General features: G+C 40.5%; 1 protein-coding gene across 2 annotated transcripts in view; it reads right to left on the reverse strand.

Annotated features, from left to right (window-relative positions):
• The window catches only part of LOC108574336, a 21,373-nt gene that overhangs the window by 3,123 nt on the left and 3,085 nt on the right, over positions 1–15,165 (reverse strand). For both annotated transcript variants that reach the window (XM_017936907.1, XM_017936908.1), the window contains exons 2-15: positions 12,919–13,269; positions 10,132–10,202; positions 6,332–6,429; positions 6,124–6,247; positions 5,727–5,958; positions 4,994–5,458; positions 4,425–4,469; positions 3,661–4,221; positions 2,460–2,900; positions 2,120–2,349; positions 1,566–1,908; positions 1,184–1,388; positions 919–1,109; positions 362–537 (exon numbers count right to left, since the gene is read on the reverse strand). In XM_017936907.1, coding sequence (XP_017792396.1) covers positions 362–537; positions 919–1,109; positions 1,184–1,388; positions 1,566–1,908; positions 2,120–2,349; positions 2,460–2,900; positions 3,661–4,221; positions 4,425–4,469; positions 4,994–5,458; positions 5,727–5,958; positions 6,124–6,247; positions 6,332–6,429; positions 10,132–10,202; positions 12,919–13,093 — 3,357 coding nt within the window. In that variant the 5' untranslated portion in view covers positions 13,094–13,269. The remainder of the gene's footprint in view (positions 1–361; positions 538–918; positions 1,110–1,183; positions 1,389–1,565; positions 1,909–2,119; positions 2,350–2,459; positions 2,901–3,660; positions 4,222–4,424; positions 4,470–4,993; positions 5,459–5,726; positions 5,959–6,123; positions 6,248–6,331; positions 6,430–10,131; positions 10,203–12,918; positions 13,270–15,165) is intronic.

The raw sequence follows: 15,165 nt of genomic DNA on the forward strand, positions 1-15,165 counted from the left end.
CTAAACTAATTAAACAGAATTCTAAAGAACTAATGATTTTTGCTACTGCAAATCACAATTGGAGTCTTGTAAATGTTAGAAGACTCTACCGATAGGTCCAAGAATCGAAGTAGCAAACAGGTTTACTTATAGACACCGATGCGCATACACAGGTTGAGAACCAGCACTGCTTTAGGCTATACCACAGCGCTAAGACGTTTTACAAACACAGTTAGATGCACACACGATACAAAAAGAGAGAAGTAATTAGGACGCGAACAGAAAGTAACAAAACAAAGAAATTACAATAAAATAAAAGGGAGAAAAAATGTATAAAAATTAATACATATATATATGTATAACTGTAGGTGATGTATGGTACCTTTGTCGCTCGCCTCTTCGACGATCTGTAGAGAGTACAGCTTGCTTGTAGTAGAGCGAGGGCAAGCAACGCAGCAACGCACCCAACGAGGATGTACAGCTTCGTCGCGTCGAGGAACAGGTCTGAGGTAAATGACGATCCCTCATCTGCGTCTCCTCCACCACCCAAGTCATTTACTGTTGACCGAACTTGGATCGATGCCTTATATATTACTTAATACACTTAATTACGATACGAATATACGTACTGTATGGAGCTAGAGATATACATGAACAGGTTGTTAGCTTGTCACTAATAATAAACTCGCTTTGTTAAGTTTGTTGTAATGATAGCGTTCCCTTCGAATGTCCGAGGGGAAAGGCATGGTATCGAATTAAACACGACATTACAGAAAAACTTAAGAAGTTGTATAAATTATTGGTTATGTTCGGGGCGGGAATTGTTTTGATGTTAAATGTTTAAATAGACGCACAACAATTGGAAGATATTTCGAATGGTTCTTGAAAGTCGTATTAATCTTTTTTAAAAATTCAACGTTAAAAATATTTTTCATATACCTCGTGGAGCTCTGACGATCAAATACTGTGGATCCACACTCAGTGCACCGACTTTTCCGCTAACCAATGCCTCTTTTAACGCTTTTTCTGCGGCTGTACTAGTATCCAGAGGTTTTAACGATCTACCTTTCACTTCGTTTTTATCTAAGATCAAATCCATGCGCGCGATAACACCGTTTTGCTCATCATTCCTAAACATAACGAATCAAACAGATTTACTAATATATTCAAATGTAAAAAAATTAAGCATTGTACAAATACTGACTTCTGTAACTCATTGAGACGGATTTGGTAATAACCCGGTAGTTTATCAAGCACTGGGCCAAAGCTGTCGGAAATCGTGTTCGAAATTACTTCAAAATCAGGTGTACCAGGAGTAGGCGCCATAAAACCATCACCCAGATTTACCAGTTTCACTTCCACGTCGTAATGTAACCTTGGAGGTGTTGGTGTTGTAACATCCTCCATTTCTGCAAGAATGTAACAAGTTCTTTTTTTATATTCTCTTGTTATTTACTATCTTCACTTAAAAATGAGTTGTTAACTAATTCCAACCATTCAGAATTACTCTGAACATGTACAAAAAAAAGTTCTTCTAGAATGTATACAGTCTATGATCATAAAATGTACCATAACAAAAGACCAACCTTCCAGACCACAAGACTTTATGCATATCCTTTCAGAGGAAACAACGGGCACGGCGTCGTGTTTACGTATCTTCTTGCTAACAGCGTTGAAAATACCACCCTTAACTGGATACATCATGTACAAGCAGCGATCGTCCGTGAAAGACAGATCCCTATTGTCCTTTGTTATCCGTTTCCTCGAGAACTTGAGCGTCGTTACACCATCCACTTTACTGCCGCCTGTGTTGTAGATATCTTGAGATGGATCGAGCAACGGGGCATTATATCCGCTGATCCAAGTGTCCATGAGGAAAGCTCGACCCGATTTGTCGTCGACCCAGCCCAACACCGCATCTGTTTGCGACTAATAACAAAGAGGAGAATCTATCTTGAACTACTTCTCTCGTCAGAGTTTGTGGATAAAATTGATTTTTACTGATTGAATGAAAGGAGGAGTATTATAATGTCATAATGGTGGATCTAGTACTCGATAATTTTGAGTGGCCAATTGATTTTATATTAGCCTCCATTGAATTGATTAAAACGGGATATGTTATTTTGCGGTTGACGCATACCATTTTTTCATCGTCGGAGAATCCAACGCCAGTCCAAGTATTTGTGTTGGTAGTAGAAATAACGAAGGACAATTGATCCTTTCGACTCTTATATGTCCATTGAATGGAATATTCACAGGTATCATTTTCAGATATACAATGTTTTGGATAATGCCACTCGCCACTACAGGTTGAAACTGGCATCGCTGCATCACCTTCGCCATTCGTCATCTCTTGCCTCTTCTTTTCATCTGAAGATATTGATAAAACTCTACTTAATACCAAAGATTTCCAAAGATTAACCTTAGAAGGTTATTAATAATAATATACTTTGTCGACAAACATTTCTTCGTTGACCTACCAAAGAAATTAAGCGTCAATGCTCCCCTCTGTGCTCCATGTCCGTGATACTTGAGCTCGTCAGCTTTGTAGAAGTCTTTCACATTGACCTTGGCCTTCTCAATGCCACTTGGTGGATGATGAACATAGTTTCCAGGTTCTTGACCCTTAGCCCATATTACTTGCATGTTAGCATCGATAATTTCGTGATCAGTTGGCTCGTTCGCTACCAACTTCCTTCTAAAGAGTATTGTTGTTACGCCATCGCGCTCAAAACCCATGGCAGCGGTTAAAGTGTCTCTTCCACCCCAATATTCGTCTTTTCTTGGCGTCGACCTGTCTCTGGTGTAATAATCACCAATTCTGTGACTATTTCCTCTCGCTGATCCAATTATAATGTCGGTGCAGTCCATGGGGTTGAAGTCGTGTTTTGGTGTGTATTTATGTGTTCCAGGTAAGATTGCTTTGATCATGAAATGTGATGTTAGATTAAAATGATCTACAGACTGTGTCCTGATTTTTAATATATGATATGATGAACTTGAGATATTGCATGATATGATGAAGTTCCTTGTTGCATGATTTAAATTTTTAATCTAATGTACAATAGTCACAAACATTTATCACAAAATGTACAAAACAGTGGGTGGAGTTTCATTTTACAGTGTTTGATTGAAGTGCATGTGCACTTACATGGAAGTTATTGGGTCGTTATGCGGAAGCAAGAAAAGGAAGCTAGTACTAAGATAAATATAATTCAAAAGTACAAATATTAACATCCTACCTATTCCATTTAGTAATATGTGTAATATGTTAGTATCAATGCTACTGATTATGTGAATGGTTACTAATTTAATTGAAATTATTGTTTATATACTACGGAAACTACTATTTTACCAAGTATTTTATCTATATCTTCATATTAAATCAGCAAAATTCTTTTTGACTAAATTGTCAAAGTTTTCACACCCTTATAAAAGTATTCAAAGTATCTTCGTTATTTTCACTATTAATTTTTGTCAATGATAAAATACAATTAAATTAATGGAGTCATCTAAAATGTGCAGTGTTTCAAAATAATCTTGAACAGCATTAATTCAAACTCAAGAATATGCATAGGTGTGAATCACTCTGACCAATATTAACTCCGTACAAATCAAAAGCCCGTGCAGTAATAATCAAGGGAAAAACAAGCGTCGAATTGCCTCATCAGCTTCTGTTACCTTTTGTTGCGCTCGACTTAAGGCCTGAAATTGGCTCTGGTTCCACGGTTGGCTTAGACTTTGGCTCCGGCTCTGACTTTGGCTCTGGCTCGGAACTGGGTTCCGGTTCTGAACTAGGTTCTGGTTTAGATTTCGGCTCCGGCTCTGAACTAGGTTCTGACTCAGACTTAGGTTCCGGTTCTGAACTGGGTTCCGGTTCAGACTTGGGTTCAGGCTCTGAACTAGGTTCTGGTTCAGACTTGGGTTCAGGTTCAGACTTTGGCTCTGCACTGGACCTTGGTTCAGGATGGGATTTTGGCTTTGGTTTAGAGGCCAAGATGGCTTCCGCATTGGATACTGGTTCAGGTTCAGATTTGGGTTCTGGTATTGAACTGGGTTCAGGTTCAGATTTGGGTTCTGGTATTGAACTGGGTTCAGGTTCAGATTTAGGTTCTGGTTCTGTGCTTGATTCAGGTTCAGATTTGGGCTCTGGTTCTGAAGTAGGTTCAGGTTCGGATTTGGGTTCTGGTTCAGGCGTGGTGTTGGTGCTGTCGATAGTGCTCGGCTCGGCGACGGGTTCCCCTGTGCAACAAAGCATCGATCGTCGTGCCAACTACCTACTGCTTGTTTCTTACGGACCACCACCTCGTGCGTAGGGTCTCAAATAAACGGAGGGACGCCAAATATTCAACTACTCTTTGGGAAGCACACTACACGTTGCTACTATGTCAATACGGGAAGCGTGGGGTCTCTTATCTGTACCTGGGTTAAATGTCAATACATACCATTTACAGAAGTTCCTGTGGATTCTGGTGACCTCTTCTTACGTCCTATGTAAACATAAAATACACCATTTAATATTACATACATGTAATCTTAAGAAGTCAAAATATACAGGCTGTCTCATTTATAATGGACATCTAAATTATTTCTGCTGTTTTTCAAAGTTAGAAATAATGATTAAGAAGAGTTTACAATTTGAGAACGTTCATTTGGCGATGATAAAACAAAAATCCTCAAGATCATCTTGAAGGTCAATCCAAAGTTATTGACATATTCTTGTATACTAACATTTGTTTTCTATAATGCTACATTACAACCAACTTCAAGACGAGTTCACCGACCTATGACGCCGTTACCTTGAAATGATTTTGACCAATGTAAAAATAATGAAACAAGGGAGAAGTAAGCATGTTAATATGCAAAAAAATGTCGATAACTTTGGAATGACCTTAAAGATGACCTTGGAGGGACCTTTTTTTTAATCATAAACTACTTTAGTCATGTTTTCTTACCGAAATAATTTAGATGTTCATCATAAGTGAGACGCCCTGTATACTAATAAAATTTGCACCTTGCTTTGTGCTGACGCGATAAGTCACACTAGTTTGTACAGTGACATCTACATCTGGTGGAGGAGTCAACTCTAATGAAGCAAGATCATGAGCTTTAGCCGATCTTCTCTTAGTACCGGATCTTTCAGTTCCAAATTCGGGTTCAGGTTCAGGTTTCGGTCCAAGTTTGGGTTCAGGTTTGGGTTCAGCTTTTGGTTCAGACTCTGGTTCTGGTTCCGCTTTTGGTTCTGGCTGAGGAAGCGGTTCATCCTTTGGACGTTCTTGAATCTCAGGGAAGGAGCGACAGAGTGGAGTCAGGTCGCTTGGTCTCCAGCCAATTCCGACCCAGGTTGTACTATTTACCACCATAATGCCCTCGAGTTCTTTGCTCTCTTTCAATATACGCCAAAAGAATGTGAAATTGTCTGAGAATTTCCTCATACTGTAGGCGTCTAATTCTACGTCAATAGTTTTAATTGGGGATCCTGAAAATAATTAATAAAAAATATTACATCTTTTGTCTGAAATTTATTTTATTTCTTATGCTTCAAGGTTAGATAAGTATGTAACAAAAGTTGACTCAGATTGCAAAAACTCAGAGTCACAGGAAGATCTCTTGTTACATACTGTATTAAGCAGTATGACCTAAAGCTGGAAGACACATAAAGGACTTGGAAAGTATGGTGTAAGAAAATTGTTCCAATTTGGTTGGTTTCTAGAGGAAGCATCAAATCGTGGTTCGGTGAAACTTACTCTTCGCACAACCCGGCCCGAACCAACCGATGTTGCAGTAGCAGTGCTTGATGGGTGCGGTCGTGCCGCCATTGTCAATGCACGTGCCCTGAATACCGCAGTCTGAGTCGTCCAGGCATTCCTCCTTAAATTCGCACCTTGTGCCGTGATACAGTCGATCGCATCTACACCGACCCAGCAGATAACGGCCGTGACCGCTGCAATCCTCTCTGTATGCCTTTCTATCGATGATCTAACGGATATAAATTATGAAGTATCAGGAAGTGCGATATAGGACGCTATAGACTGTTTCAAAATGCATGAATCATTACAAAAGAAATTGTATTTTATTGAATATTATTATTCTAATAGATTCGTTTAATTTTGTTCATTGTTAATTTTAACATTAAATACTTACATCGATATCGGCACAAGACCAGAATCTATAACTCGCGCCCCATTCCTCGGCTTCTCGAAGAAGCCGAATCGTGCAGTCTGTACACGTGAAATTTTGAGGTAATTGCACAGCATAACCTTGCGCACTGAAAATCAATGATTCATTTTTTGAACATTAAAAAAAAGTGACTAAAACGAAAAGAAAAAGACCAACATTTGTTTTCACTCACGTAGCGTCATCTTCTACGAACTCGCTGTTCTTAGTCACAGGGGTTAAGTCAACCAACGGCCTGTCAAGAGCGTCCAATATTTGCAATCGAAATCCACCCTAAACATACGAGGTTAAAACGAAATTAAAAAAGAAGGACGTATGGAATATTAATTAAATTATGAATTTTTAACCCGCCTAACGGCAAATCTTCGAAGCAGTAAAATCGCAAAATGTTCGAAGTATCAGTCATAAAAAATGGCCGATAATGAAACCGCAGAATACAAATTCGCATTACACACATTTAACGAAGTCGAATTAATCTCGTTACGTTTGCAACTGCAAGTAAGTCACAAACGGAATCGTTTTGGTTCCAATGAGTGAACTTTCATGCGGTTTCTTTCGCTACGCTCACATCGGAAGCGAGAAACGGTCAAGAGGACGTTGAGACATCGATCGCGCGCACGGGCAGCGGTATCGAACGAGCTTATCGCAGATCCGTGACATAGAAACTGGCCTTCCGATCGATCGGTCACGCTAAAAAAAAAAAAAACAAAAAAGCGAGAGAGAGAAATAAATTGTAGACAACTTTGGTTAACGCTTTGTCGGTACGACTCGCGCGATTCCGCCGTTACGAAACAAACACCATATTTATGAAACGTCCACCGAATTGGAAATAGGAAGAGAGAGATGTCGCCGCGGGAGATCAACGTCTCGCAACCGGTAACAACGTAATGACACGAGCGTTAATTTAATGATTGTCGATGTCAATCCGACACCTCTGTGGAAAGATCCGAGGTAAAGAACCGTTATTAGTTAATTCGTAGTCGAGAGACAACATTGCGTTTCCTTCTACGTGCCGTGTTTTCCAATTATTAACCGCATTCCACGCGTCATCATAACTTGTAAACTCTGTCGATAACGTTTTATCGACATCGATCGGAAACCACATAAGTCTTTTTTTCGTGGAACATAACGAATTTTTTATTTTTTTATTTTTGAGGTATTATTATTATTTTCTAAGGTGTTAAAGACGTATCATGGAGGAATATTATAAAATATAGTGACAGGAACGCGTTGGCTGACAGAACGGGATCCATTCACCGGAGACGCTCGTCACTTTTAATAAAAGTCCCCTCGAAAATTCACGCGAGAGAGTTTGAAATGTTTTCCAACAGTGCACAACGATTACGCCGCCACTCGAAAGGAGAAGGAGAAAGGGAAGAGGCGGTCTCGCGAAGTGGTACTGCTTCGCACGGCACACACCTGCAGCGGTTCTAGCGTTATTGTCGAATTTTTCTCGTGCCACAGATATTTTAGTGTGCAGAATTTGCGAGTCATCTAGCTTTACGGTCAAGCTGTTTAAAACCAGTCGCTGAGGAAAAGAAACCATATCGAAGATCGTGTACGAAATACGTGTATTATAGATTGGTATGAAGTCTGTTACGGTTCAGAGAGAATCTATACGATACGATACGAAATCAAGTTTACAATTGAAGATAAGTTTGAAGTTACGTTCACTTCGCATCGTAAACAGATTTTGAAAGTTACTTTAATTTAGAGCTGTTCGAGTATAGAACCAGTACATTTACATTCCATAAAACATGTTATTCTATCATACAAACATATTGCAGCAAATAGAGCGCATTGGCGTAGACTTCGAAAATTTAACCTTAAACTATTTATTCATGCTTTTAAAAAGATTGAAAAAACTTAAAACCAGTTTCCATAATCTATAATTAACCACATTTTATTAAGTACAAACAACTAATGGTATGGCACTTCAATTTAATAATAACAAATTAATAATTATTACGATTCTAGCAACAACTCAAGATTGTATCATATACATACAATAAAATGAAAAGAAAAAAAGTCTGCGTAAATTTTTCTTTCTTTTTCCTGAATTTACTTAGTTGCTGGTTATAATACAGAGTTTTACTTATCCTGCAGCCATCCGTTCACGGCTCAACTGCGTTTCCAGCAACGGATCCGAGAGCTTTGGCTTCGATCCGAGTCATTGGCGACAGCCGAGTTACGGTACCCGACATACCGATGTGTTCCACGGAGCACAAGCTGCTCTCTCATGTACGCGTCTACATGCAAAGCGACTTATGTCCCTTACCACCTTCTTTCCTCCGACCTACCTATCTACGTAAGGTACACGAAGCACCGGGAACGCATGCCGAGCTTCGCTTCTGAATTATTCAACGGGTGTCACCTTGAGCGACGACGTGTGCAAGCGTAGGCCGGCCTCAGCCTCTGTTCTTTTCTTTCCCTTTCGTATAGACCACGTGCGGACAAATTCGTGATGTCTTTCACGATGACTTAGGTACTCTGCGCGACGCGTCGTGAAGAATATGAATTTCTGGCTATGCTGGCCTGCCATTGTGGCACGGTGTTACGAACGTGCCTTAAGCTTCTCGTCTGCTACCGTGACTTTTCGTAATCGAAATTGAGAAAAGTTACACAGATGGATTTATCTTTAATATAGCATTTACACTTGGAGTACGTATAGGTTAGAAATAGGAAAAGTTTTGTATTATGAGTGATGATGGAATACGGATGTGAATGTTTAAGTGATTAGTGAGGTTAAGCTACCATCGATCGTGTATCATGGGATGGATGGGTGACCGGTTTTTTCACTCATCACACGTTTCCCGGAACTTTTCCCCCACCCCTGATCCGCGTGTATTTCATCTTTGATTTCTCTCTATAGTTAATGCATCAGGAATTCTCTCTCGACAGTTAAAGAAGTTGTTAAGGTATTTTATAATTCTTTTCATGCGTTTCCCACAAGATGAGTCATGATCACATCTGCAGATTAAAGTGTATGGGTTAAGTAACTACAATATTGAGTGCTAATTGGCACCGGGTATCGTTAATGAATCACTGGCGATGAAGGACTGCTGTAATGAGTTAAGTAATAACAGGTGTAATGGAATCGTAACGCACGTTGCGTACATGTAAGCAAAACCCGTGCAATCAACATATACAGGGTGATAAAAATAAAGGGTTCATAACTTCTATGGCAAGATTAGTATTCGTCAAATGATGAAAAAAAGTCCTAATGAACAATGGGTCGAAAAATTAATATTTTCAAAGTTATAAACACTTTCTTGTTTCAGTTCAAGCAAGTGACTTTCTCGCTTCGTGAGCTATTGTATTGTATGGAAACAATGGATTATCTGTCTTTCCACTCTACACACTTATCATAACATATCATTATCTTATTATGAAACGACGCGTCACCAGAGAAATGTTAATTACACATCTTCGTGATCAGTGAACAATAGCTCCAGTTATGAACCCTTTTTTTGTATCACACTGTATAAACAATAAGAAGTTGGACTCGCATCGTGTCGAAGACATGTATGCGAAAAATTCCATATCGGAGAAAGTCCAAGTATAACGTGAAATACAATAAAATACTAGGCACGATTTTATATTCACCTCTCACATAACCGTTGGAATAGTTTTTTCCTCTTAAACAACTGCATACATTTCCTAAGCTTTTTTCTGCAACGTCGCGCATGCGCAGTTCGAGTCTCGAGAGATGTTAATACGTGTTTAGCTAAAAAGCACGTCTACACAGAAATTACCGACCGGTCTCGCTGCAATGGTTCTGCAGCTTTCTTTTTTTACCATTGGCTAACGAAATTCAATGGAATTCAATTATCGCCCGAGTAAAAGTCCTGCTGCAACGCGAAAAAAGTGAACGAGAGAATTAACGAGATTACGAAGCAACGGTTAATGCTTAGATCCCTTTCGTTTCTGTATTTAATTAGGTATGTTCATACAGGATGAAAAATATTTACTTACTCGATGAGGATAAGCCAGATGCCACGTGACGTTGAAGTTACTCCCAGACAGTAAGGTAGTCTTAATATCGCCTGCAACATAAAGCCACGTATATTATGCAACGTTGCGAGCGTGCGCGCGCCACCATTCTATACAAATTTTCACGATCGTTCGCCGCGCGTTAAATTACTTCGAGAAACGGAAACTCGTAATTTCTCAGGCTCATCGATTTAGACGAGGGAATTTACGAACAATGAAAATGTTAATATTCATTACGGTAACGAGACACGATAATTTATGACAATCACCGGAAACATGCATAAATGCAAGTTCAGCTAAGTCTTGGCCGCGGATACTCTCATCTACGCTCGTTTTTTAAAAATGAAGATCGGATCGAATGGAAAAAGAAACGGTAAAACCGTATCTTTATTTGTAATGTCTACTTTTTCCCTCTTTCATACATTAAGCAATACGAGGAATTGTATAATATGTTTGGATATGTCGAGTGCAGTTTGGATATGTCCTTTCCCTTCCATGAAAGATAAATAAGAAACTATTCGAAACATTTTTCAAATCTGTAGCTATTCGTTCAATTACGTTTCTTACATATATGTGCCATCGACAAATCCATTACATTTCATAACATGATAATCATTCCGTCAAACGTTAATAGATCGCGGAAATTAATTACAGAAAAACGTACCTGCGCAAACAAGAATCGCGCATCAAGACGGATACGCATTTGTATCGCGAAATCGTATCAGTCGTTATGAAAACGAATTCCAACGCGAAGTTTCACATCCTCGATTCACTTGGGGGCCAAGATATAGATCTACGACGGTGTATATTGCATCGAGACCGTAGGTTCCGGAAATAATCGAGAGTGGCGCGGTGTACAATTAATTTCCGGAAGCGGCCGAAGAACAGCTCGCGTTCCGCAACCGATCCTGCCTTTTATGGAATATATACCGCCTTTTTTCCCCTCCCAGTCCCCCTGAAAAGAAAGCTCGCGTTCCCATTGCACGGAACGAGCGGTCGAGCTGTCGATTAAATTATAGCAGAACGCGCCGGGGCGACATCGACACGGTAACATCTTTGATTCGAAGAGCCGTAAAAGAATTACTGCACGTGACAGAATCCGAGACACCGGTCGTCATGAGTCTGGCGCATGCGTGCATGTGTTTCTACTTCTGGCTTCAAGCAATACAGGTGGGATGTGTCGAGAAGTGTTGATTTCTTTTCATTGTAACGTACGCGGGAGCGGTTTACGTATTCGATGGTACTGTAGTGGTTACATATTGTACTTCGTGAGTAATGTACGGATTGACTTCTGGTGTATAGAAAAATTAAGAGATGGCGTATTGGTAGTTGGCTAACGAATTGAAAGCATTATGATTGATACTTTCAATTTTCGCAATAATGCAATTAACTTTTAGACTTCATATTCGTATCTAATTCCAATAAAATACTTAAAGCTGTTGGTAAATGTTTTAACTTGCAATATATCCTTTTTCTGCCACCGTCCTTCTACAATAAAAGCGACGATGCACGCGTACATCTAAAGTTCACGTATTCCCCGCGACTATGCGAGAGAGCCCGAAGCGGAAAGAAAAAAAAAAGGTACGTGTACGTGCAGCTGCAGAGTAGAGGCAAGACGTGGAAGGTAATGGCCGGGCAGCCGAGGTTCGAGTTCCCTTCGTGCGAGTCGGTGAAAGTCGCTTCGAATCAGACTAGCGGGCTATCCCCACCGGGACATATCTTCGTGTAATGTCGTTTTCCCATAGAACCCTCTCGCCCCTTCTTCTCATCCCCCGCCACTACACCTCTCAGTGTTCTATACAATCGATCAACAACAACAAAACGTGATACTCCTTGGTATGACCGCGAAAATTCCACGCACGCTAGCTTCTGGCCCGTGGGATCGTGTGACGCATAGGTGGGCCACAGCATCCGAAGAACCTGCTCCGTCGGTAACATTATCGAACGGGAATCGTCGTTGTTCTTTTGCGCCGCGGCACGATGCGCCATTTCAGGTTTCGCCAGCTTCGCTCTTTCTACGCGCAGAGACGCGGACACGCTTCTTTTCGGTCCGTCGGTTACGAAGAGCAGGTCCAGTTCGCGAAGGGACATTAGCTGGTTTCGATGATACAGTGTTTCTTTTTTTTTCGCATTTGTCTGACGCTTTTGGACGTTGTTAGAACGAGATGAGAATGGTTAAAAAGATTGTAACGTGATGAAGGAGTTGATTGAGATCTTTGATACGTTGTGTTAATACGTCAATGCATGCGTGGCCTACTGAGTCATGTGGTAATTCGTGTCATAACCTGGCGATTATATTGTTAGCATAATAATCACTTTCGATACACTAAGGTCACTTCTTTATCTCGTATCTTGACATGCGGTTAGGTTAGTTTCAGGTGTATTTAAAAAGCAGGGCACGTGGCTATATTCTAGGACTTTAAATGGTTAAGTATAATTCTGGACTGACTGTACTCATCAAAATATTACACACTATCCTATTTTGTAAATAATTATTAGTAGCTAATTAGTCCCACAATGGCCTAACAGCAAGGAGGTCGAGGTTTATTGCAGCACCACAATTCCAAGAAAGGAAACCAATGCACATACTATATTCTATATCAGCCTCCACCTTCACATGACACTCATTACTCAAGTACCACCACAAATTGCACCAGGTAACTTTAGTATAAACCTCCCACTCAAAGTTTAACATAATAAATGACACAATCGTTCACTTTCAGGCACTTTTATTCAACTTAGAATAACGTTAGAAAGTAAAACACTCACCACGGGGCATTCCACAAGGGCCAGGTGTTCTGGCGTTGTCCAGGAAGTCTAAGTCGTACTTCCTCGCACGCGGAAAAGTCAAGGCAACGTGTCCTTGCACTTCCCTGAACGATACCACCGCGAACACCAGCAGGATCAGTCCCGACATAATCATAGAACACGTTTTCGATGGCATTTTCAGGCTAGAATGCGTTTTAACGCTCACAGCGACTATTTCGTTGAATTTCACGCGGCTGATCCCTCTGTGAATTTTCCTCTCGCACTCCTAAGACCCTCCAGCTGATTTTTCCTGACGCTCGGCATGGGCACCCCTCGTTGATTAACTCCTTCCGCCTCGGCGAGGCCAGTAATCTGAAAGAAAGAAGAGGAATTTTTCTTAAGCTCGTTCGTTCAGCTCTGAAACGTTTCACTTTTAGAAACGAGGAAGGACGTTTTAGAGACGCATTTTTTTGTGTCGATTGTTTTACACTATAACGTGTAGAGACTACGTTGAAAGTTAGTGCCCGTTATGGGAACAGGCCCGCGTGTAACTGCGTGCGAAGTCAAGGCCAGTTTTTGAAGCTCGTGTAAACTTGTTCCTCGACTACCTGATTGGTTAATATCGAATAAATGACCGTGTAGAATTCCGCATAAATTGACAACTATCAGAGCTGGTATAACAAATTTTTCTAGACATAATGTGTCTAGAAAACGTTTCAGTTTAGTATTTGTTAATTTTTTGGGTGAAACTTTTTAACATGTTTTTGCTAAGAAAAACGACTGAATATTTCATAAACACCATGACGATCTAAAAGAAAAAACTTTATCATGCAATATCCGATGGATAAACATAACCTTGAGTCGGCCAATATCCAGAAATTTATTCAGATCCGCTAATTTATAGCCATAGATTATGCGATCATAAACTAAGAGCATAAATTCCGATGACCTGAACGAACCCGTCGTAGAACGTTCATTTTTTGCATTATCATCACCGTGGAGGAATATGTTAACCTTTGCCTCTGAGTCCATCGCGAAAGGTGATATAATAACAAGAATTAACCAAGAACCGGTACGGTGAATTACAGAGCGTGCCAATGGTACGTGTTATTCTTCCTATTGATATTTTTTTCTTTCTGAAAACACCGAGATTACGCGGAAAACCGCAAATGCCTCATCGATCGTTGCCATCGTTCTTTCCCCTTTCCTCCAATGGGTACAAACGTTTTGATTAAACAAGGACAGAGGATAAGCGCGCGGAGCGGTTAAAAAATGGCGGCGTAAGCTTGAGCGAGCGAAATAAACAGAAAAGAAGACAGTTCGGGGGGAACAAAGGAGGAAGCACGAAATCGAACAACCACAACCGTGAGAAACGTAGAGACAAAAGCGAAGGGCGCGTGCACATCGAGATAAGCGGGAAGAAATAATTATGGCGGGCTGTCGAGCGCGGTGCATGGAACTAGATGACGCCGGATAAAGTTGCCTTCCCGTTCAGCAAGTGAGAAATTGAACTGTAAAACGAAGGAATTCTACAAGTTATTTCTTGGACTCCCGGCTAATTTTATAACAAGATAACAACGAGGTAGTAAAATGGTAATAAAAAATATCGATATAACAGGTGGTGAATATTTTCAACAAACCGCTGCAGTAAATGACAATAAATGACTGGCGGGTTCTTATAGGCAAACAGCATTGGGTAATCATTTTTTATTTATTGCATTTCCTGTCGTTTCAAACCACTGTTTCAGAATCGACAAATTATTCTGTAGAAATAAGCAAATGATCACTGATAGAAGAACAATGTCGATTGTCGAAAGATCCCAAGTATGTTATTAATTAATTACGACGAGAAAGACTGCTGGAACATCAACTGAGACCTATTACGAAAAGTGACAGAGAAGGACAGGTTGTTGGACACGTGTAAGCCCAATGGAAATTAATATATTCGTATTCGGTTGCGAAAACCGTTTCTACGCACGTTGCGACACACGGGAGCGGATCTCCTTCTGAGGAATCTTAGTGTGGCCTCAGCGCGCGGCCTCAGAATGGCCTCAGCACGGCCTCATCGATGAAGTACGCAGTCCCTACCTAAAGCCGCAATTCACTCGTAGAGATGAGTGCAGGCAGTGGGAGGAGGAGGGAGAGTGCTCGAAGGAAATAGGAGGAAACTTATCTAAGTTGCTACAAGGCTCACGTATAGGGTATTTTTTTCTCGCCTCGTGGAAACCTGACATTCTGAGGAATCTCGATCCACAGACCGATCTCCAA

The sequence above is a fragment of the Habropoda laboriosa genome, unplaced genomic scaffold (assembly GCF_001263275.1).
Source record: "Habropoda laboriosa isolate 0110345459 unplaced genomic scaffold, ASM126327v1 scaffold176, whole genome shotgun sequence".
NCBI classification, from domain to species: Eukaryota; Metazoa; Arthropoda; class Insecta; order Hymenoptera; family Apidae; genus Habropoda; species Habropoda laboriosa.